We start from the raw sequence: 25450 nt of genomic DNA, 5'->3' as shown, positions 1-25450 counted from the left end.
GGTGGCCTGAGGAGGTTGAAGTCAGCTGGTCAGGTCGGGTCAGCTATGAGAAGCAGCGATGTGCTCAGCTCGGCTCTGAATATTCATACAAAGACTCCCAGCAGTGACAGGGCAAATCTTAAGATTTAATGCTGCCCTTACAGCTGCTTTTACTGCAGAAATTAACATAAAAGACAAGCAGCAGCTGTTCTATTATTGATATATCTAGCAGGTTTGGATGCTGAACCCAAAGGAAAACATCCTCAAGGAAAATCTACAGCTTGTGTGGCACCAGGTCAGCTGAGTAGGTGGTTCTTTGTAGACACATTTATGCTCTCATTACCATTAGAATCTCTCCAAAGGTATCCAAGCTCACCTTTGAACGTGGCCAAAGGGATTGCATCCGAATGTATCCTGAGTGTGTTCACACTTCACCTGTGATCAGATCACCTAGGATCCATGTTACCTGGTCTGAATACGTACCAGATTCCCTAACTTTTAGTGTAACAAAGTGTTAGTGTTAATATTTACATGATCAATAATATTTACATGAATGATCTCTCAGACCAGTTAAGAAACTGTAAAACAGGTTGCATGGTTGGCAATGAACTTATTAATCATTTTATGTATGCCGATGATCTGGCAATTGTGTCACCTAGCAGTGCTGGGTTACAAGAACTTCTCAATATATGTTCTAATTATGGTGTACAATTTGATGTGAATTATAATGCTAAAAAGAGTTCTGTTCTTATTTGCAAAGTAAAAGGAGATAAGGACCTCACTTTTCCATCCTTTTACCTGTCAGGAAAACTTGCTTCCTGCTTGCTCTAAAATTAAATACCTGGGACACATCATCACTGATGACATGACAGATGATGAAGATATGAGTAGACAGCACCGTATTTTATATATGCAGGCTAATTTGTTGACCAGAAGTTTTTCCTGGTGTTCAGAGAGGGTGAAAGTGGGTCTTTTTAGGGCTTAGTGTACCCCTTTCTATACTGCACCCTTATGGATTAAATTTAAGAAGGCCAGCATCCATAAATTACAGGTTGCGTACAACGATTGTCTGCGTATTTTGCTTGGGAAACCAAGATGGTCTAGTGCAAGTGAACTCTTTTGTAAAGTACATGTTATCACTTTTCATGCACTTTTGAGGCGATTGATGTTCAAATTCATATGTCGACTTAATAGCTCTTGTAATGCCATTATTATGATGTTAACCAACCCAGTCCTCAGTGCTGTAAGATACCAGTCTGCTATGTGGAAACACTGGTATGACTGTCTTTTTTAAATATTGTTGTATGTTTGTTTGTCTTTTTTAATGGACCTGAGTCTAAATAAAAAGATTGATTGATTGATTGATTGAAAACACATATCATCGCGTATTTTATGCCTTTTTTTTCTTTTTAATTCCATGTCATATACAGTTTCAGAGCCATTTAGCTGAATCCAAGATTACTTCTGGTCTGCGCAGCCGGGGTTTCTTACAGGTAAATATCCACAGAGATACAGGAAATACACAAAGCTGAATCTCACCCTTTAGCATCTTCACGGCCACCGTGTCCAAACTGTTGCTCTTGTTGGTGCCATAGATTGATGCCTCAATGACTTTTCCAAAGGCACCATGTCCTAAAACCTTTCCTGTGTCAGGAGAAAGAACCAGAAAACAAGTAAATAACCAGTGGTTTGTCTCGTACTGGATACAAAAACACATTTGGAGATGTGAACTGCATAAATGCAAGGAGGACAAATTGATAATTACACATATCAGCAGCAGCATTTGGAAACCAACATGTTCCCTTAAGCTGCTTTGTAAAAAGGATGCTTTTCCACTGGGTGTTTTTAAATAGATTTTCTGGGAATAAGGACATATCAATATTAGCACGGCGCTTGGCAGCAGTCTGCACCGCTGGCTGACATCCACGCTCATGCCAGTGGAGATTCTGCAAATGGGAAAGTCATTTATTTCCATCCATCTATTCATTCGTGTGCATCCAAAAATCTCTCACACACACATCTCTCCCTCTGTTATATCCTTTACCCACCCTGCAATTTCTCCTTTCATCCTTCTTTTCTAAGTTGCTCACCGAGTCGGAGTCTGTCTCTGGAGATCTCCCACTGTGACGAGTCGTAGGGCAGGTATTCACACTGCTCATCCAGCGGCACCTCCCCCGGGTCCATTATGATTGACAGATAGCCTGTCTTTATGTCAGCAGGGTTAACCTGCCGTTCAGAGAAAGACAGCTTATGTCAGGTCAGGAGGTCAGACACCAGAATGAGTTGAATGATGGAAAACACGGTGAAGCAAGTGCCGAATGAGCACAACGCTAATGTGTTTTGAGAATGCATCAAATCAGCTGTACAGGTGGCGTGCTGTGAGCAGTGGTGCTGCACTATGTTTCTTAACTTCACTAAATATTCAGGACTTTGGCAGTTTGTGTTTCTGAAAGGACATTTCTAGATATTTTCTATACCAAGAAAGCATAAGTAACAAGGGCTCTCTTGTGGGTAACAGTTAAAGCTTGTGATTTTATAGCACTTTTAGTTCCTGCAACAGTTTGCTTTTGACCAACCTGCCAAATCCACCACCACATAAAAGTAGAATTGTAGTCAGATATCAGTATACAAAGAGACGGATGACAAAAATAAAGATAGTATAAGAGGATAAAAACAAGAAATTTCTTCCTAATTCGTGAATGACAGAAATACTCTGCAAATGGGAAAAATATAGAGCATTTGAGGCCTTCTTATGAACATGTTTGTCTGCAGGTTGCACAGCAGCAAACTCCTGATTGGCCTCACGTCCAGAAGAGATCATAAACTCTCTCAGTGTGGGAATTACAGACTTGCTGCAAAGTCTGAAGGTATGATTGAAAGTCAGAGGTCAAAGCGACGCTGGCACAATCTGGCCAGCTGCTCTCACAAACACACACGCGGCGTCCTCTGACCCGTTTCACGTTGCAGAAGATGAGAATGAGCAAGGCCCAGAAGAAAACGGCGATGACTCCAGTTCCAATGAGAATGACAATCTCCACGTTGGCTTTGTCACTTGAACCTTAAATGGAAAAAAAGAAAACAAAGAAAGCCACTGTCTTTGAGTGCTTTTGCAAAAATCTTGTCACAGGTCTGTGCGACCTACAGGGGGTGCTGTGTTACAAAGTATTTGCCCCAGCTCCTTTACGTTCAGTCTGGGGAGATTTCAATTCACTTCCAGCAATCCCAGGAAGACTTTTGATGTGATTGTTGTACATAATAATAATAATAATAATAATGATAATAATAATGATAAGCATGACAATGGAGGATGCAGTGACAATTGAAAATACATTTTTCCCTGCATTTACTTTTTGTGCCTGAGGGGAAGATTTCAGGCCTCAGTGCACTTGGGAGTTACCTCCACGACTGAATGCGCTTGTGTGTGTGTGGCTGTCTCACCGATGACCCGCACAGCGGCTGAGGAGTGGACGCATCCTCGCTGGTTGCAGGCGGTGCAGGTGTAAAGCCCAGCATCCTCCTCTCTGACCCGCTGGATGTTCAGCGTGCGGTTTGAATCCTGCAGCTGGATCCCTGCCAAGACCAGAGCACAGGATCATAAGTGACACACACACACACACGCGCACACACACACACACACACACACACACACACACACACACACACACACACACACACACACACACACACACACACACACACACACACACACACACACACACACACACACACACACACACACACACACACACACACACACACACACATGCGCGCACCTATCTATATTGCAAAACATATGCACTGTGATTTGGCACAATTCCTCCACGTCTCTTGTCACAATTCCAGCTGCTTTTTGGATTCTCATCCCACCGCCAGACTTCAATCAGCACCACTCATTTATTATTCCATCATCCCGCGCCACCAAGTCCCAGGAGCCCCTCGGGGTTAACCGAGAGCATCGGCTGCAACTCGGACCTCTCCTGACACAACCCCCCGCCCCCTCCATCTCCTTCAGATGTTCACAAGAGACACACGCTGAGAAAGGTAATGAGTCATGTCCGTTGGCCAGCGGGGTTTTATGTGTATTTCAAGGCGGAGAAGCAACATTTGTTCAGCTATTCTTGTCTCTTCAGTTTCTTGTGAGACATTCTTGTCCAGTGAGAGTGTGTGGGTGGTTGTCACACTGACATTTATGATGAAAAACTGCAGCATCTGCCAAAACGTGCTTGTATCAAAGTAAAAAACCATATTTTCATACATATGCACACACATATGCACACCCTGGTTTTCCTAATGTTTGTCTAATGATCCTTTAAGCAATGAAGCAAATAAGCCCAAGGGCAGACAAGAGTCCTGCCTAATTAAGTTCCACAAGGATAAACTTTGTGACTTCCTGCTGGTGTGAGAGAGTGTGTGTTTGCATGTGTGGCTCCTGAGTTGATGGGTGGGCGGTGGTGCTGTTGTGTAAACGTGTGTGTCACCTGCGTGGGTGTATTTTCTGCACCTGACATTTGGTGGAGGGGCTGGTTGTCTTTGAACCAGGAGAGACGGGGGAGAGGCCTGCCCTCCACGTCGCACTCCATCCGCAGAGACTCCGTCACATTCACCGTCTGGTTGGTGAGGCTGCGCTTATACCGGGGCGCCTCCAGGGCTGCGGGTTGGGGAACAGCGATTAGGATGGAGAAGGTACGGTCACACCTATGACATCCTTGAACTGATGTAAACAGTGCGGCACTGGGAATGTGTATGAGGTGTAACAAATAGTCGTGTAGGACTGAAAAAGGCCAAAAGAAAAAAGAAACAACAAAATATCCCATTAAAGTGCACATCTGTCCTCGAGGCACCGATGGAAGGTTATCCAGCACACGACATGAATGCTGTATCAAATTGTTTGTGCGTTGTGGAGTGTATCGACTCTGTTTTCTGTCACCACACATCTATAGCCGAGTACTCCCTCTGTCGTATGTGTGGATGTGGATGCCGGGTTGCGTGGGCACCTCTTTATGAGTGTGTGTAATCGTACTTCCAGCCTCCAGCATCTTAACACCAGCTCCGCTGCTTCAGCCCGTGTGCTGCGGGTTCGGCTTTGCTCTATAATTAGCTGATGTTAGAGCAGAGGTGTCAAGTAACGAAGTACAAATACTTTGTTACCTTACTTAAGTAGAAATTTTGGTTATCTATACTTCACTGGAGTAATTATTTTTCAGACGACTTTTTACTTTTACTCCTTACATTTTCACGCAATTATCTGTACTTTTTACTCCTTACATTTTAAAAACAGCCTCGTTACTCTATTTCATTTCGGCCTTTAAAAAAAACAAACTATCCAGTTAAATTGTGCCATCCGAGTGAATTTGGTTGTGGTTGTTTCAGATGTTCTTGTCCAGTTTTGTTCTTACATCCGTTCCCTCAGATTCCTGCAACTAAACTTGGATGTACATTCCAATAAAGGTTAGGATAAATGATAACATGTCTCTGAAGTTTGACTTTTTGCACCATTACAATACTTATAGGCAACTAGTCATCATATCTTCTGCTCTCTGAAACACATGTTAATGCTCAATAGTACACATATATGGTTCTTTAATATATTTGCATTATACTAAGATGCATTCATTTTCAATGGCTTTTTTCCCCCTTACATTACTTTTACTTTTATACTTTAAGTAGTTTTGAAACCAGTACTTTTATATTTTTACTTGAGTAAAAAACTTGAGTTGATACTTCAACTTCTACAGGAGTATTTTTAAACTCTAGTATCTATACTTCTACCAGAGTAATGAATGTGAATACTTTTGACACCTCTGCGTTAGAGTGACTATTTTCTGTGTTTTTTTTTTGTTTTCTGTCTGGGGCTTTCACTTCTTTTTTCCCCTCACCTTTCACAGAGAGGTATCTGAACAGGCACTGTTTCTCCCTGCTGCGCCTGCTCCCAGCCTTGCACACGTAGTGGCCCCCGTCCTGCAGCCGTATGGACTCGATGGTGAAGTCCAACACCCAGCTGTTGGAGTGTTCCTGGAAGGAAGGCTGGCCCTGAAGCAGCGTGGCATAGAGATGTACGCTCCTGCAGTCCAGCTCCTGGGGCTTATCCTGCTGCTCCCGCAGAGCCTGAGGGTTAAGGCGGTACCACTGTAGTTGATCGTAGGTGTAGTTGTCAGCCGTGCAGCACAGAGACACTCTCGCTTGCTCCAGGGGATTCTCAGATGGGTAAACATCCACACTGAAGCCTTCAGGGACGGCTTTGAGGGTGAGAGAGGAGAAGTATGGTGATAAGATAATGTGTTGCATTGTGTAGTGATGACATGGATTCCTTAAGAAATAAATTCACCCGTATTGCAACAACAATAAAAGTATAAAGAGAAGATTCACACTGAAATCCACTTGTGTCTAGCTCTGGAATGTTGTTTTGGTTGTGGGCACGTCTATGAAAGGGTATATTTTTACTTGTGTTGCTTATAGTGGATAGATTCTTTGCCAACCTCACTCTGAGAAGCCTGAGTAGATGTTTTTCCAGGGCGTGGGGTATTCCCAGGCATTACGATGGGGCTGCATACTATATGTGCAGACAGCACTATAAATCAGAGTACCATCCATTTTGTGATTGTTCTGAATATTCTTCCATGTGTTTTTTTTAATAAATAGGACATCTTATTAAAACAAACACTTTCCTACCTTAAAGTCATAGGGCCTGATTTACTAAAGGTTTGCGTGCGTAAAAACGTGTGCAAACTTGACATCACCCGCAAACCAATGTGCAAGCTGATCTACTAACAGCGTGCAAAGAGGACTGCGCCTCTCAAATGAGCAAAATAGCACACGCTGTTCATTTAGTACTTTTGCCCTGATGAATAATCAATATGGGGCGTACCCGCCAGAAAGCGCTAAATACTGGAAGGGGAAGATGCAAATAGGTTCATTTACCACACGCAATGAGATTTACCAAGCCCGAAAGTAATTGCGGGGATTGTGATTGCGTCTGTATTTAATACGTTCGAAAGGAAGGTGCTAATCTGCCCAGCATTACGCACCGATGGCTGCTGTTATTGTGGTGTTGTGCCGTATTCACAGTGGTGGACAGTAACGGAGTAAATTTACTTGAGTACTGTACTTAAGTACATATCCAGAGGATTTGTACTTTACTTGAGTATTAGATTCCTTTGGTACTTATTACTCTTACTTGAATACATGTCCAAGACAAATATTTTTACTTTTACTCAAGTAAATTTCTAGGAAGGCTGAAAATTACTCGTTACTTTCAGGTCTGCTCTTTTTTCTTCTTCCCTAAAATCCTATTGGACACAAGCTGTTTTTGTCAAAGGAGGAGACCTATCACAGTGCACGCTCTCCACTGGGATGTACGTAAAGCGGGAATACGTCAAGCCTCCTCAAAACGATACCGCCAAAGTAGCCTGCGTTTGTCAAGACTGAGCCGCAACAAGTCAAGACAGAGCCGCAACAATGGCTACGCCTGCTTTTTTTGTAAAGCAGTGGTCTTTGAGGGGGATCCAGACTTAGTTGGATGGTGCAGGTTAATTTGGTTTCAGTTCATGATTGTTAATAAACTCTGCATCATCTGCTGTCCTCTTATGATCCCATTCATTTGATTTGTTTTTGGTGTTTCTGCAGGTTTTATATAACATTGTGGTTCTAAAAGCAGCACATCAGTGCAGCTGGTTTCAAAGAGTTAATTCTCAGAAACAAGAGTTAAAAGATCCTTAAATTAATTTAGAAAAGGGGGGCACGGTGGCGCAGCTGGTAGTGCAGCGGTCTCACAGCATAAAGGTCCTGGGTTCGATTCCCGCCGGGGGACGCTGTGGGCGCTGAAGTGCGTGTTAGTTCCCCCATGACTTCAGCGCCCACACCATGGGTGGGGTTGGTGAAAGGATCTTTCTGTGTGGAGTTTGCATGTTCTCCCCGTGTTCCCTTGGGTAGCTAATGCGAGCTACCCTCACAAAAACATGCACACAGTCCTGAGCTATACTGCCCCCTCTGGCCAACCGGGGCGCCAGATGGGGTGGGGAGGATCCAGCCGGAATAACGTGATCCTTCCACGCGCTACGTCCGGCCGGAGAAACCCCACCCTGTCTGGTGAAAAGATGTGGCCTGCTCACTCCTCAGGTTAAGGAGGAGACGAAGGTAGGAGCACGGGGTGGTAAAAATGGGAAAAAACCAGGATAAAAATATAAAAAAAAAAAAAAAAAAAAAATTAATTTAGAAAAAATATAGTAATTTACTGATGTGGAAAATAAGAAATGTACTCTTACTTTTACTTAAAGTAAATTTAAAAGCATTTACTTTTGGATACTTAAGTACCTTTAAAAGCAAGTACTTTTCTACTCTTACTCGAGTAATATTTTGACTGAGCTACTTTTACTTGTAACGGAGTAAATTTTGACCAGTAGTATTTGTACTCTTACTCAAGTACTGGGGTCGAGTACTCTGTCCACCTCTGCGTATTCAGCACCCCTGCCGTGAAAAGCACCCCCTCATACACACTCACAAAAACACATACTTAGGAGTTTATATTATATATATTTACAAATATTATGGAAGACAACACAGTAAGCAGGCTATTAATTAATGACATCAATAACCATTTACCCGATTTTTGTCATCTGTGACTGTGATTGTGGGAATATAAGACTATTGTGGAATCCATGAGTGCATTTAAACATGAATCATTAACACAAAACTGGACGCTAAACATAACGTGACACGGAATGAGAATATAATTTTTGCCATTGTGTGTATGTTGTCATTTGTAGTAAATTAAACATGAGCATTTAGTCCTTTTTGACATTTACTCGTGAATAAGAGATCTGTGGGTAATATATGTCGACGAGGGGGGGCTTTCTTAGTTGATCACCCGCAAAACACACAACAACAGCACGTGCAAACTTTTTCAGTGCACACGCAATTTAGTACTCTTTATTTAGGATCTTAGTAAATCAGGCCCATAGTGCGCTTGAAGTTGCAGCCAACTCAAAAACCAAAACATAACACAACCCGGTCTCTTTGTTTGAGGCAGAAAAGGTGTATTGAGGTGTATTTCCATTCACATCTGCAGGGTACTGTGACATCACAGACCCAGACCACAGTTATCTAGGGTGCCCGTGTTGATCTCCACGCCCTATAGAGATTTCACTGGTTAAGGTGCGGGTATGGTTCTGCGTCACACACACGCAGAGCACACGGCGCACCCGTGACACCGTCACGAATCGTTCAGAGTTCTCCGTCTCTCCGTTTGGTCGCGGTGCAGTACCCCCCGCGGCCACTAGTTAGCGATCTTTTTCTGAATGGTTTATCCGACTTTTTCCGGTCACAGTAAATCAAAGAAATAAGGACAACTATTGTGCAAAAAACAAAAACAAAAAAAATCACATATAAACGAAGAAAAAAGCCCTGGAAGTTCACTACTGATTCAAACCGGAAACCGGAAATGCTTCGCTTTCAAACGAACCAATCACAGCCCTCTCGGTCTGCGTGTGGTCGGCGTCTCCTCGACGCGTAGTTACAATTTTCGGGAGGTGCACGTCACTGACGGCGCATGTGACGGCGTGTCCTCTGCGTGTACAAAAACCACACGCCGTAGGCACGGCGTCGTTTTGACGCAGAACCATAATTCAGCCTTTAGCCCAACCCCCTTAAACTAGCAGCTATAATCCAGGGTGCAAAAACATGGCTGAAGAAGGAACTGTTGAATTTTATCTTTGCTGTATTTCAACCAAAGTCACCAACATTTCATTAAGACCTCATGAAATTGTGTCAGCTTTTAAAAATAGTCACAATAAACAAGCTTTAAACCAAGGTTGTGTGAGTTCATGAAGAATGGTGGGAAATCTTCTCAAGTCTATCTACATAGAATGTAACAATCAAGTTCTACAGACACTATTTACTGAAACAAACCAGGGATTCCTATGTAAACGTCTTTGTCAGCTGAATTATTTTGCACATTTTGAGTTCTAATAACACCATACCGACATCACAGATTTTTAACCTGTCCTATGATTTTTTGAGTAAAATACCCAAAGGAGTCTTTGCAAACCAAACAGCACTTTTTATGACCTTTTTGACTCGATGAGTCCTGGTTTTGTGTCAGAAAAACTAGTTTAGAGTTTGAATTCACATGCTTTGTAAAACAAAGCTGTGGGCTTTTTGTCTTCAAATATTATTTTCCAATGCAGCGAGCACCACAAATTATATTTACCTCTATTGCAATGAAGGCAAAAGTCTGATGCATGGTTCTGACAACTACAAATATCCCAAATAATCTACACTGTAGGGGCTTTTGAAAGGAAAAGAAAATAACAAATTCTGTGCTTGGTGTTTGTTTAAAATCTGCTCTGACATACTCACTGGTCACATAAAAGTAGATCAGCCGCTCGTCTTTGCCCACTTTGTTTTCAGCAGAGCACTTGTACATGATTGAAACATTGGCGTTACGAATCTGAAGTCTACTCACTATCTGTGAGGAGAGAAAAAGAGGATAAGGTTTATATTCATTAGCAGAAAGAACACAAACATTAACAGGAAGTGCAGTCTGTTGTCATGCAATTCTCTGGACACTGACACAAACCAAATATACCACTGACACAACCACCTCAGCTGTTGAGAATGAAGGGATGTTTGCACGTGCAAGCGCATGTACAAATGGCTGCGATGATTTTCTCTTATGTTAGATATTTATAAATGTACAGGCGTGTGCATACGCCCCTTGTGTGTCCCTGGGTATGTTTATAACAAGTCCTTACAGGAAGTCTGCAGAGGAAGACCGTTCTAAATATTTCTACAGTGGAAATGGCTCATGATTGACAAATTCTGTTATGGAGCTAAGAATTGGGACACTTTCAAAAACAACATGTCAGTTCAAGCGCAGGTCCACTCACATAAAGGCCTTTCTTTCTCTGTTATGTCATTTTTTCCTACATTAACATAACCATGTTATCTTTTTAAAAGCAGGTATTTTACACAATAGCAGAAACACAAGTGGTAATGAACCTTTTGTCGTTTATCCACCACTTCAACAGACGTTTCGATAGACTCAATTTCATTCATGGCGTTTTCTAAGTTAATTTCCTGCCAGTCCTGACAGTCTGCAGTCATGTCACTCCGGCCCTTCCTGTCGCGCCGGGCCCTGGGGAGAAGCAGAGACACGTTCATGACATCTTCCCTCATTGACGTGCAGCAGAACGTGGCAAGAACTCTGAAACAAACCAAATCCTCTCATAAGGTATTAACAGATCTATTGCTTTTCAGCGTATCGGATTGCTTTTCAGATCAACTTGCATCCTAAAGCCAGTGCCATTATATCAAGTATCATAGCGACTAATGGGAAAATGTCTATTTTGTATTATGAACAATAGTGCGAGTATCATAGCAAAGGTAATGAAGCATGAAATGGATATTTATTTAGTCATTTTCACCTAAAGGCAACCCTTCCACATGATAAAAAAAGCTCAATTGGGTGAGTTTGCTTTACTCTGAGTCTATAAAGAAAAAACACACACACACACACACACACACACACACACACACACACACACACACACACACACACACACACACACACATATATGTACTGTATATATATATATATATATATATATATATATATGTGTGTGTGTGTGTGTGTGTGTGTGTGTGTGTGTGTGTGTGTGTGTGTGTGTATATATCTCAAGCCTTCATGAATACTAGTGGCACCTTTAGGTGAGAAATACATACAGATAATAAATAATTTTGTATGCTTAGTGGTACAATTATCTCAGTATTCCAGCTGGGTAAACTACTGACTACTGTACAATTTTATCCCTCACTGGTTTTGTTTCCTGCTTGGCTCCTCTGCTCAATCTCTGCTTTGCTGGTTGCAGATTGTTTGAAAAAAAAGGGGTTTTGCTAAAGAAGTATATTACATGATGACAATCATGATCCTACTCCGACCCTTTGACCCCAGTTAAACTTTTAAAACAGTGTCAGAAGACTGAAAGACAATGGCACATACACAAACTCACGAGTCATTACCAAGTCTATTACAGTAACATAAACTTTATAATGATTATATTCATAAAGAAATGTTTTTTATATTATGAGATACGATCATAGAAATATAAACCATACTCATGTGCTATTTGCAGCAGTTTGCAAAATGACCAAGCAACCTTCTGAACTGATGCCTGATCTGTCAGATAAAATTAAAAAAATTGGGCTAAACATATTCTTAAAACTTGAAAAAGACCCGACATTTAGACCTGCCTGTATTAGAAAGAGGCCAACTTGATTTGATGTCGGATTTGAGTTTTATTGACACTGATTTACTTCAAAACACTTCAGAGCCTCGGTTCTCTCTTGTGCTGCTTTGACGCTCTGTTTTTGAACTATTAGGTACAGATGCTCTTGACATTGTATCTGATTACACATGGCTGATTATTGGCCCTGTATCTGTAATTGTGACTAGTTCTTTTCATGGGCCGACAGGTGCTTTAAGAGGGTAGACCTTTCCAATTTTGACACCCGGAGCACAATTTCTTAAACACATTTGTTAAATCAAAATAAAACCCAAAGAGCAAAAAGACATTCCTGTACCAGACTATTTCTTGGAGCGTGTCAAAGCTGCCACCTTTGTTGACATACTGTAATAACTCCTGGAAGTTGGTAATCCCGAACACGAAATAGCTTTTCACACCCCTTAAAATCATAGCACAGCGTTGTACATTGATTACATTTTATTTTTGGGCGCAATCAGGCAGAAATTTGTCTCTTTTTTCATGTTAACAGTCTTTATGCTTTGTATCTATTGGATATAACTTTATTTGAGTTGTATGGATCTCTTCATCTAATTTAGCAGTCACATATACACCATTAATTCACCTAAAACCTCACATACTTCCTATTAGCCACTAAAAAGGGCAAAGAAAGACTTAATTTTGTCAGCAGATTTACCCACTGTGACAAAAGGATAAATAGTTTCTACCGATTTGTTTGGGTTGCAAAAGTCTGATATTTTCCACCTGATCATATTCAGCCAAAATGGACATTGTGAAACCACATTTCACAACCCCCTGAGACGAGTATGCATGTTATGAGTATAAGTAACAGGAAATCCTATTTTCATACACCAGAAAAGGTGATAACGACAAGATATCAGTCAATGTCCACGAAATGTCACATTTAATGTGGTGTGGATGAGAATGAAAATGATCAGGCAGCTTGAGCTGAAGTTCAGCCTAACCTATCACTGATGTTCCAGAGTCTACGGACTATAAGAGGAGGTCAGGCGCCTTGTGTCTGAACTCATGTTGCATCACCGCATGAAAAGGTCAGACCGGCAATAACTTAAAAAATTAAGCCTAGGGGGAAGATGGGGGAACTCGATGACTATTAAGAGGATATCCAGCAGAAAGCAGAGGCTCACGAAAAAAGAAAAAGTGGACATATTTGTCCAGACACTCCATTACATCATGTTGAACCTTTCAGAAAAGATAGATAAAAGGAGACAGAGTCTAATATGGAGCTAAATAACGAGTGTTGCGTGAGTCTCAGTGTTTATCTGTTCACTTGGATGTGTGCTTTTGTAATATAAAACACAGTTTCAGGTATAAATACACCAACTTGGTTAATGTGCTTTTTTATTTATTCATTCATTTCTTTTATGTGTGCATTATGTGTCTACATATGCACTACTGCAGTGGTTCTCAAATGGGGGTACGCGTACCCCTGGGGGTACGTGAAGGCACTCCAGGGGGTACGTGAGATTTTAAAATATACATATATTTAAAAAGTAGCATCCATGCAAAAATCCTTTAAAAATAAATATTTCATAAATAATTGAGGAAAATATAAGTCTAAATTCATAAAATTAATTTTATCTTCCGGAGTAGGCTATTCAACTTATTATCCTAAAACCGCAGAGTATCCCCAACACCAGGATGGTTCCACCTAACCTGTCAAATGCCACCTGGCTTCACCTGTCAATCACTTGGACCAACGATGGAGTCGTGGTTGAAGCATAGCAGCAATATTTTTATGTTTAATAAATCAGTTGCTGATGGCACAGTGCTCTGTTTTAGGTCTTTTTTTTTTACAACCAAAATTGCCTTGCGCTGGTTAGGGGGTACTTGGCTGAAAAAATATTTCACAGGGGGTACATCACTGAAAAAAGGTTGAGGACCACTGTACTACTGTATGAGAGCTGGACCATGGAGAATGTAGAGTCATATTACAGCTAGGGAGAGGATGCTGGTGGGACTAATATGTATTTCTCCAACGCCATCATCTTCATGTCTATTATTTTCATCCATTTCTTCTCTCCTCTCCCTAATTCCTTCTAATCTTTACTTCTCACAGAGCTGTACAAAAAATAACAGCCCCTTTGTATGAAAGTATTTGGGACAAAAGTGTTTCTTACAGTTGGCTTTGGGTGCTGTTGAGGTTGCAGGGGCCCCATGGTCTCCACTGCCAGGTGACGGCTGGATCAGGGAGGCCGTAGGCCGTACACGTTAGCGTCTGGCTGCTGCCACTGGGGTAAGGACTGGAAGGATCTGCTGATTCTTTCTCATGGATCTGAGGGGGAACTGAGGAACAGGAGAACAAATCAGTAATTCATCACAAAATATACAGTATTTAGGCTAAGTCTAATCCTAGATATTGTGTCTTCATGGAGTACAAGAAGGTAACGCACTGCTCATAGCTCGTCCCACCTCATAGAAACAGGAAAAAGAACACTGCTTCTTTGTGAGAACTTTAGATTTAGTTTGAATTTGTTTGGGAATAAAAACAGTGGGAAGAACACAACAAGGACAAATTCTCTCTGATAAGCTTATTCTTGGATACTTCTCACGGTCCCACACACAGATGCACTTCTACTTCATCTCTGTCTCAAACTCAATTTAGAAAAAGCAAAATAAGCATCCAGCATTGATAATGAATTTACTTCTCATATTAATATAGAACATTCAAAGAATATGAAATACAGTATTATATACTAAAGGGGGGAACAACAGGACATATCAGTCACACAATCTTTCCATAGTCTTATACATTATTAGATGTATTTATCCGTCTAATTTACAAAAGCTTGTTTGAACAGTGTGTTTTGGTTTGTATTTCCTTTGTAATTTGTATATAATGTGGAAGGGCGCTTGTTCAATCAAGGTCAAAATAAGGTCAATTCAGTGCATTGAAACATTTTGAAAGACAGAGAACTGTGCTACACGTTAGACTGTTTGTTTTTTTCCTGTTGTCTTTCTATTCAGGATTTTATAGAAACTGTGCTGTTTACTGTAAACTTGCAGCAGAATATTGAGAAGAAGTAAAAAGACTGAAATGTATAAAGATAAAATGCTGCACAACAGATACTGGAGGAACTACACCCCAGTGCTAAAAAAACAACAGATTTAACCTCATCAAGTCAACAGTCTAATGCTGCGGTTGTTAATGAACTGTACATGCATATAGACACAATGCAGGGCAGAGGTTAGATGGATATGAACCTACGGAGAGACACCGAGGCTACATTCACATTACCAGCCCATCTAACTTTAGCAGTCAGAATACAATCTTTAATTGACTACATTTTATATCGCAAGTGATCAGATCGGGTTTGTGTGTCCTTGCTGGCGTTTCCTAAGCCACATAGTTGCTATGGCAACCTACAGATATAAATAAAGCAAAATTGAGGGTGATAGAATAGCTTTGATACTGTTGCAAATGTGGTCATGATTGTCAAATTTTCCACATACAGGAACACACCAGAGGCAGAGAGCACTCCTATGCACTATGTTTTGTTTTTGGGCGGCTGTTTCTGCAGGTAGAGACTAGCTGCCCGATTTTAATGGACTATCTGATGGACTACGACTCCCTAAAGACTCCTCCTTCATGTCTGTTGCTCTGGTAGACTTAGCCCAGGGGTCGGCAACCCAAAATGTTGAAAGAGCCATATTGGACCAAAAACACAAAAAACAAATATGTCTGGAGCCGCAAAAAATGAAAAGTCTTGTATAAGCCTTAGAATGAAGGCAAATGGCGAAAGGCAGAATGTCGAGAAAAAAGTAGAAATTTCGAGAAAAAAGTCAACATTTTGAGAAAAAAGTCAAAATGTTGAGGAAATAGTCAAAATTTCGAGAAAAAAAGTCGGTTTTTCGAGAAAAAAAGTCGAAATTTCGAGAAAAAAGTCAAAATGTCGAGCAAAAAGTCAAAATGTCAAGATTAATGTTGAAGTACAATGTTGAGAAAAAAGTCGAAATGTTGAGAAAAAAGTTGAAATGTCGAGATTAAAAAGGAAAGGAAAAAGGAAGAAAAAAGAGGAAAAAAAGAAGGAAAAGAAAAAAAAGAAGAAAAAATAAAAAAAGAAGGAAAAAAAGGTCAAACATTTTTGAAAAAGCTCCAGGAGCCACTAGGGCGGCGCTAAAGAGCCACATGTGGCTCTAGAGCCGCGGGTTGCCGACCCCTGACTTAGCCTTTGTGTTGCATTGACACAAAAGACTATTTGAACTCCTATTTGAGCAAGCAGACTGTTTAGACTGCACATCTGTTCAAATCCAATTGGAACTGCACCTCCGTATATGGCTTTTGGCTTTTTTGACATCTGGATATGGTAAACATCAGATTCCTGGTAGCAGCATGAAAATAGCCAACTTACTGTTAGTTACTGGCGTAAATGTGCACTTGGCGAACGCATCACTGCCACTGTTGCTCATACCTGGACTGACTCACTGCCCTCTCCCTCTGCTGACCGTACTCACAGAGTGGCTCTATTGTCTACAGAATAGTCTAACTTGCACATTTCAACAATGTTAACTTAGTCAACAGCTTGGAGGTAACCAAAATATTTAATTTCTGAACTGTGTGCTTGTGATTTCACATCTAAGCAGTTTGTTTCAGTTAAAACAAACTCTGGTGTGTTCGCCTGCTAGTGAGGTTAATTTGACTTGGTCTGAGATCTGACAGCGCGTCAGAGTGGAGAACGCTTCTCGTTTTCTTTAGCTATATAAACTTGGTTTGAAGCACTTTGCAATTAAATATAATCACTGAATTTCTGCTGAGCGGTTAATAATACATCTTAATGTAAATAAAACAAAAATAAGTTATGTATGTACATTTTTTTTTCCTGCAGGTTATGTAAGGGGTATGGCAGTTTCAAAATTAAACCTTTGTGTGGATAAAACAGCATTTTCAGCACTTTTCATAATTAGAATGTCAGCACATCGTCTGTAATGACTTTAAAAAAGTGAAGTCTAAATCCAGTTTCAGGAATATTGCCTCAGACTATGCTTTTTAAACAGGTCACTTATGGCAATAAGTTGCCATATTTTCCACTGAGGACACACAGGCCGACATACACATACCATTGACAACAAGCGTGATGCTGAGCCTCCTCTCCAGCAAAGCGGCGCTGTTTTTCAGCACCACCATGTACAGCCCAGAATCCTCCTGACAGACCTCCTTAATCTCCAAGACGTGGTTAGAGTGCATCCTCATCCTTTTCATTTTGAACTCCGGGCGCTGGTTTATCAGCACTCCGTCTTTATACCTGGACACAACGCACACAGCTGCTTCAGCACAAAATCTGCTGTTGCTCAGGTGCTGAGCCCCTAAATTAATCTCTAAATTGAGGCTATGTCAGGCCTAATTATGCTTTGGGAAATTTTCCATTACATTTAATGATAGCACCAGAGAGTCTTAGCTTACCATTGTGATTCAGGTGGGGGGAAGGCAGACACATTTACTTGTAATTTAAATGACTTCTGGCCAGCAGTTACCTCCACCACAGGTGCATCTCGGTAGTCAAGATTGATGAATGGCCTTTCTGGAATTAGAGGCATTTCATTATTTACATAAATGGCTTTTACTTCAAACAATCAACTACTTTGGGTTTAAATTGTGGGGTTTTTTTGTAAGTCTCCAAGGCTGAGGTAGCTTGTGAGTTTTTAGGCTGAACCTCATATTATGTGTATAGCTAAACAGGAAATGTCTGAATGCAAATACAGTAGAATAAATGGACAGATAACAAACATTCAGCTTTTTCTTCAGCAACGAAAAATGCAATGGATTAAAGTTTGATTCTTAGCAATCATTAGATATACTAAAATAACACATTTTACAAATCCAGGATACTCCCTCGAGGGCTAATTCTCTGAGGTAGATTGACAAATTGGGTCACAGAGAGCAACTGTGGATAAAGGGTTCGTTTTTAACTGGAAGAATGTGCCTTAGGGTGATTCCCCAGTTGTATAAATAGCAAGGGCTCTCCACCGTCCAGGTCCTCACACAGGAGTTACTACTGTACATTTGGACTGGCAATACTCGTCACACATCAAAAGAGAAATGCCAATTAGCCTATTGGAGGGTTGTGACATCTGAACCCAGTTGTTTTTCTCTCTCTCTACCACTCTAAAACGGCTAGTCTCATTGTTGATAGTTGATAAAGGTGGGACATGATGCACGATGCTTCAAATGTGCTATTGGGATGTAAACTACACATGAGCTGGTTCTTTCTTATTGGGAAGATCATAGCAAGACATTTCACCTTGAAAGAAGAAAAAAACAAAACAAGTACACTTAAAGGAGCCGTCTGTAAGAAATGGCCAAAACTGGTACTGCAGTCACTTTCAAAATATTGTTGAGCGGCGTGTACCCTCCCCCTCCTCCCCCCGACCAGAGGTTGCCAGGTAGGCTGCAGAATGCAGCAGGAACGTAGGCTGTCATGGCTGCCATAATTAGAGCTGAGCTGGCAACCCGGATGCCGAAACAATACTGACTTGGTGATTGGGAGATAGGTGGAGGGTGGAGCTTCAGAAACAATACTGACTTGGTGATTGGGAGATAGGTGGAGGGTGGAGCTTCAGAAACAATACTGACTTGGTGATTGGGAGATAGGTGGAGGGTGGAGCTTCAGAAACAATACTGACTTGGTGATTGGGAGATAGGTGGAGGGTGGAGCTTCAGGCCAAAACAAAAAATGACAACATAAACATCAGTTGAGGGCTGCAACTCCTCTTTTTAAACTGGAATATCCTGGCTTGAGTGCTGTTGTCAGTGACATAAGTATTTGAAATGAACATGATTTTTAAATGTCTGTTGACATATCGGGGTCATTTTATGATTCGTTTTATTATTGCTCTTACATACAGCTCCTTTAAGATTTAAGCATACTTCACATTTTATTTTTCTCTGCTTAACTTTAACCTACAGTACTGTATGTCTGATGAGTGATGCGTGGATAAAGTATATTTGGAACCTGTGGGTTTCATCAGGGGAACTCTCTACTTCCATCTCATTTGGTTTGACCACAAATTTCTGCATATGTTGCAGAATTCAACTTGGAGAAGAGTAGGCCTCAGATCAAAGTCAACACATGGTTCCAGGATGAGTAGCCTGATGAAAGTAAAGTTACCAATAGACTCTAATGTTTGATTGATTAACCTGTTTCCACCTGTTAGCATACAGAGAGGTTTAATGATCTTAAACGTCTCAGAGTTTCCAGCCTATTGGAGGTCCAAGTACAGGACCTACGTTGTACTAGCCATTTATTCTAGCTTGTTGTTGTTTGTACCATTTTGAAATTACAACCCTACACAGGTTCTTTCCTGCAGCATACTTTTGTTTACTTCCTTTAGGAAGCTCAGACAAAGCAAGGGAGTAATGATTCACACCTGTGAGATGGAGCTGATAAATGATGAGCTACATTATTTTTTTACTGGGATTGCAGAAAAATGTGGCTCGGAAATGATGAAGAAGAAATGCTAACAGGAAATACGTAGAAGGAAATGGAAGGCTATCAATCGAACTAGTCACCTCTGTTGTGGTTTATGCCGCCCCAACGTGTAGTTACATTTCTAGAGAGGTGCAATTGCATGCTATGATGGAGAATTCATTAATCTTGGTTGTTGGTTCAACATGGAAGCTCAACAAAAGTAAACCAGGCTAACCTTGGTTGTGTTTCCTACGGAAAAAAATGAAATTTGAATAGATTTGGTGACAAATAAAGGCACTACTAACCATGAACCATGACTTGAGTCTGTAGGGTTTGTGTTCTTTCCATGCTGGTGACGTTGCAGATGTAGGAGCCACTGTCTGTGGCATTGACACTATGGATGGTCAGGATACTAGCAGCCTCTGTAGCATGACTCAACGATTCTCTGTGTTGTTTAGTCTCAGCCCAACTGGTCGTCTGGTGAGGAGAAACAGAATGTGAGTGTCGGTAAATCACCAGAGTTTATTTTATTGAGTCAGCATCTGCTAAGAAGTACCTCTTTGCCAGGATAAGACCACTGGATGTCCACCCCAGCGTTGAACTCTACCATCGCTGTGCAGTTCAGGGTGAGGGCCTCCCCCACCATCAGCTCTACTGGGTCTTCAGGAAACAGCTTGACATCGTAAACCTGACTTCCTGTCCGGGAAAATGAAAAAGGAGGAGGGAGACAGCGAGGGAGGTCATGGTGACATCGTCAGCAGTTTTTCCTTCCTTCAGGACCGGAGGAAATGACTTTTCTTTGGATCAGAGAAGACATCCTACTATAAAGAAGCTGTCCATCACGACTTCCCACTAATTCCCCTCAAGTGTCAATCACTGGAGGAAGGCAAAGTGGAATAGAGTGAAGCCTCAGTTAAAGACAAGAGAGAAAAGATAAGAAAAGCTTTTAAGGCTGGCCAGTGTAACTGAAAATCAACACGTCTCTCTCTGCAGTCACTGGAAATTAAATAATGATAATAAAAAAACTATCATAGGGACATCTGTGCATCAGACTGGAATTGCCTGATTGTTAAACACCCCATTAGCGCTCCATTCAGTTTCTTCTCTGACTCAATTCGGTTACATGCACATCTATATCAAGCTATTGGCAGCAATCTAGGGATCAAAGGATTAAACTGGAGTTTCAGAGGAATCCAAGTATACATGCACGAGAAGACGATCAATGATTGGGTGAGGTGCATTCGACTTCACGACGCTAGGCGGCGCCACAAGCACTTTTGCGTTGGCGTTCTTCCAGTTAGTTTGTTCTTCTTCTCCTACTGTGTTGATATTCTTGCTTTCGCTGTGTCGTCACTTCCGGAAGTGGCCCAGGGCCGTCACTGGCTCGGCTAAGCGTGGGTTGCGTATACTTGCCAGAATAACTCGAATTAGGACCACATTATCTGGCACTTAAAGGAGCTTGAGGCTCCTTTTAAGAAATAAGACTCTCTAGCGCCACCCTTCACCACGACGGCCGTTGGGGGTACTGCAGCCAACAGTGAAGCCGGCACGGGAGAACGGGGAGAACGCACATGCAGCGTCATGTGACGTCACATCTGCAGCCCAGCGCGGGAAATTCGGGGCCGAATTGCAGCACATTTTGCAGCACACAGCCTGTTCAAGGCAAAGGAGAGATACACTAGAGGGCTCATTCTTTTGGGTTTGGAACGCTTCATCTGACATTATTACTAGAAAACTTAAAATGTATACGGATTTTTTTCATAAATCTTGCCACAATCCGGCCTCAAGCTCCTTTAAAGCTTGATCACAAAAGTCCGGTTTCACTCAAAAAGAACATCAGCAAGATGTTCCACAAGTTAGGTCCTAAAATGTAGTCTTGAGCTCCCTTTCCTTGCCTCTTTTCAACTTGTAATCCTGCATAAAGGCTTGTACCAAGCCACACCGTATGAGACCTGCCTTTGAGGCAATTAGATAATTAAATAAAACCCTTGAGATTTTCTGAATTGCAGCCTAACTGGCTTGCCCAGTGCTGAGCAGAATTATGGTGAGCTTAGCATCCCCTCTGATTCCCAGCCAATTCTTGAATTTGATTTAAAACTGTTTCAAATTATAGACTTGGAGGGATCATAAATATATTTGAGTATGTTTTTACCTGTGGTGTGGATCAAGTAGCTTTCAGATTGGTAATCCTTGCCTCCCAGAGTGGCGACACATGAAAGAAAGACCAGTGGCACGTTATCAATGATTTTTCTGGGAATGGACCAGCCTTTCTTGTTGTTCCATGTCATCCCACTCATCTCCAGAGGTGCGCCATACTGTGAAGCAAACACATGTAATAAATGACCAACCAAATGACAACCAACTACCACATCACTGGACAACTTTAGAAGGTGGATAGGAAGTGCAAACCGAGAAGAGAGTGACGTTCAGATCTGGCACCGTGACCAGACAGGGCACTATGACGTCTGTGGAGTAGCGAGTGATGAAAATGGTCGCCAGGTCTTGTCTGTTGGCTCTTTTGAGGAAGGGCTGTGCAGGGTCTGGATGTAGACACAGAAAAGGGAGCCGTTAAAGGGTAATCCAGACCCCAGCTGGAGTAATAGCAGCTATTACTGAGGGAACTTTTTAAATGGACAGACAAATCCCCGAGTTTGATAATGACCCCCACGGACATGCTATATGTGGAGTTTATCATGATTACCAACAGCTCAGTCTGTCCCCGCCTAGCAAATAGCGTTAAGGGCCTTTATTACATGCCAGCTGAAAGATGGATATCCAAGGGCTTTAATCCTCCTGTTACAGTTTTACCTAAAGCTGTCTGTTGGAGGAAAATAGATGTGCAATGTTTCTTTTTTTTTGACTCAAAGCCCCAGAAGCATGGGGTTTTGAAAGACGTCTTAGAAATTCTGTCACTAATTTACATCGCAGCTGATACCATTTCAAAACCTCATATTCCCAAGGCAAGGGAATACAATATTATACAAGCTCTTATCTTTCTGGCTTTCAAGTCACTACCAATAATTCTGCACAGCATTCAAAGATGAATGACTATAACCTCCTTGGATTTTTTTTCATCCCCTCCCACACACACACACACACACACACACACACACACACACACACACACACACACACACACACACACACACAATGAACCTTCTATTATTATTATTATTATACTTTTTCTTCGGCACTGAAATATATCTCTTCAAGCTGTTGCAAGGCCAAACAAAGGGCCCTGTTGAGAGGCTTATATGTCTGCCCTGCGGTGGTCTAAATACACAGACGTAAGAGGAATAATACACAAGTCCTTGTCGTTTAGGCTTTTGCTCAACAAATCTCTGTAGCTATTAGACTAGATCAGGTTTAGAAGAGATATTTAACCCAAGAATTTTGAAAGCAGATTTAAAACTAATTACATTCGTTTGCAATATCAATTCAGTGTCAAAATATGCAACATTGTATCACCTCTCGATAACTGTATTATGTCTGAAATGAAAAGAAGTTAATTTAATCTTAAAGTCCCATTTCAGCCTTTCTCTGTTTTTTTGTTTTTACCAAGATCAATTCTCTTGTGGCCTTGAAACTGTATCACTCCAGATTTATTTATTTTTTTTACCTCTTTTACTAATGCAGATCTATAATAATGCTAATCTGGCCCCACCCCTAAACCCTATCATCATTAGATGATACAGCTCTCCATGTGACAAGAGGACGAGCTAATGATACAAGGTTAGATGCAAGTGTAAGTATCAAAACGGCCAATGTTTTCACTTTTTATCACACTCATAATATAAGTCTCTGGTTTGACAGTGGTATCAGCTGGTAACCAGATCTTAATGTTAACTAAACAGTGCTGTGAGATGGTTGTTGGCTCACACTTACAGTTAATGAATATCAACATATAAATGACGGCCGATAATGTGCAGGAATCCACAGTCATAGCAGCTGACTTAGGTCATTACAAGTGTTGGAACAGCTTAAAAAACAAAAAAAAGGAAACATCTTACAGACATATTAATAAGGTTAACTTAAGGAACAAACACATTTAGTGTTATAACTCACAAATAAGAAAATCACTGAGCACACCTGTGAGCCACTGATACTTATTACATTGACATAGATATGAAGAGAACCTGAATTTTCTCCTTTCAGACCTTCTGAGCTGTGTTTATGAGCATGGTGTCATGGTGACATGTGGAACAGAAAAAGAAATCTCATTGTCAAAAAATGGACAATACATGATCAGAGGTGGGTAGTAACGAGTTACATTTACTCCGTTACATTTACTTGAGTAAGTTTTGGGAAATGTTGTACTTTTAGGAGTAGTTTTGAATCACTATACTTTTTACTTTTACTTGAGTGGATTTGTGAAGGACAAACTGTTACTCTTACTCCGCTACATTAGGCTACGTTGAGCTGTTACTTTTCTTTTATCCCTTTTATCCGCGTACGCGTCAATCTCATGACATCACTGGGTGATTCTTTGGGAAAAATGTTTGTTTTTGCATGTTTTGTCACATTTACACAGACTCAAACACACAGAGTTTCTATGAGTTCATGGGCTTGTTCTAGTTCTGCCTGGTTAAAAAAGAAAAGTACAAAGGCTTGAAATTTTGTGCTACTTGTGCTTAATTTATTTTTTTATTCTGTTATTTTATTTATTTTATTATTTATTAAAGTACTTGAATTTACTTTAAGATTATTTTAATTTAAGCTATTTTTTTATTTTTTTATTAATTTTAATTTATTTTATTGATTTAATTTGCCTGAAGATGATTATTTTGTACTTTTGTCTGTTTGAATGGTTGTGTTAAAAAAATAAATCAGACATTACTCAACAGTTACTCAGTACTTTAGTAGTTTTTTCACCAAGTGCTCTTTTACTTTTACTCAAGTAATTATTTGGATGACTACTTTTTACTTCTACTTGAGTCATATTATTCTGAAGTAACAGTACTTTTACTTGAGTACAATTTTTGGCTACTCTACCCACCTCTGTACATGATCAGTGACGAAGTATCAGGGAAAGCACAGCTACCACAGTAATTAAGCGCTGTATCCGACCTGCAGCGACCATCATGCTACATTTGTGTTATGGAGAGTGTGTTACTTGCACAAACACTGAAAAGCAGTGCTTCAGACTTGGCACATGGAGTGTCATAGCTTCATAACTCAGATAGCGGGAAGGAGGTTTGCCTGTATGAACAGCAGCCAAGAATATCTATTTATTTGGCCAAGATGCGGTCCAACTTGTTTTCCGTGAACCTGCACGTACACCCACTAAGATGATGTGGAGCTGCATGAGTTAAAGGCTGCCAGGACATGGCTTTTATGAATGGCACCGTAACGCTCCTGCAGCATCCCAATTTCCAGAAGCCTGGCACAAGACGAATATATATCACCATAATATTTTGAAAGAGGAAAGTTAAATCATATCAGAGTTTGTAAATACAAAGTGAAAACTACGATCAGGGCGAGTACGCCACCTAAGTGGAATCCAATTGAACGTCTTCGGGATATTTAAAGAGAAAGAAAAGCTCAAACTGTCTCAAAGATTTTAACATTATTGTTATCCTTCATGCAGCAGAGGATGAGGTTTCCCTTTAAAAATACAAGAAGCATGAACAAAAACACTTCTCAGTTACAGAATAACTACCTCTGTTGCACTTTGTGGGCATCGTGTATTTCAATGTAGGGAATCCAAACCACATAATTTACAGATCAACCTCGAAAAGAAATCTAATTACTGTAATGTAATCAAAGTTTCAGTCATATGAGCATGGA

The 25450-nt window shown here is 40.9% G+C and overlaps 1 protein-coding gene across 1 annotated transcript in view; it reads right to left on the bottom strand.

Moving 5' to 3' along the window:
• The window catches only part of flt4 (fms related receptor tyrosine kinase 4), a 64055-nt gene that overhangs the window by 11734 nt on the left and 26871 nt on the right, over window positions 1–25450 (bottom strand). The window contains exons 4-18 of the mRNA XM_061725039.1: window positions 22073–22203; window positions 21816–21978; window positions 20220–20359; window positions 19969–20140; window positions 17659–17776; window positions 17316–17500; window positions 14378–14543; window positions 10975–11110; window positions 10333–10441; window positions 5856–6215; window positions 4481–4627; window positions 3418–3549; window positions 2931–3037; window positions 2070–2205; window positions 1519–1623 (exon numbers count right to left, since the gene is read on the bottom strand). Coding sequence (XP_061581023.1) covers window positions 1519–1623; window positions 2070–2205; window positions 2931–3037; window positions 3418–3549; window positions 4481–4627; window positions 5856–6215; window positions 10333–10441; window positions 10975–11110; window positions 14378–14543; window positions 17316–17500; window positions 17659–17776; window positions 19969–20140; window positions 20220–20359; window positions 21816–21978; window positions 22073–22203 — 2307 coding nt within the window. The remainder of the gene's footprint in view (window positions 1–1518; window positions 1624–2069; window positions 2206–2930; window positions 3038–3417; window positions 3550–4480; window positions 4628–5855; window positions 6216–10332; window positions 10442–10974; window positions 11111–14377; window positions 14544–17315; window positions 17501–17658; window positions 17777–19968; window positions 20141–20219; window positions 20360–21815; window positions 21979–22072; window positions 22204–25450) is intronic.

Source organism: Cololabis saira, chromosome 7 (assembly GCF_033807715.1).
Source record: "Cololabis saira isolate AMF1-May2022 chromosome 7, fColSai1.1, whole genome shotgun sequence".
NCBI lineage: Eukaryota > Metazoa > Chordata > Actinopteri > Beloniformes > Belonidae > Cololabis > Cololabis saira.
Note: the sequence above shows the minus strand (reverse complement) of the source record. Positions and strands in the feature narration are given on the sequence as shown.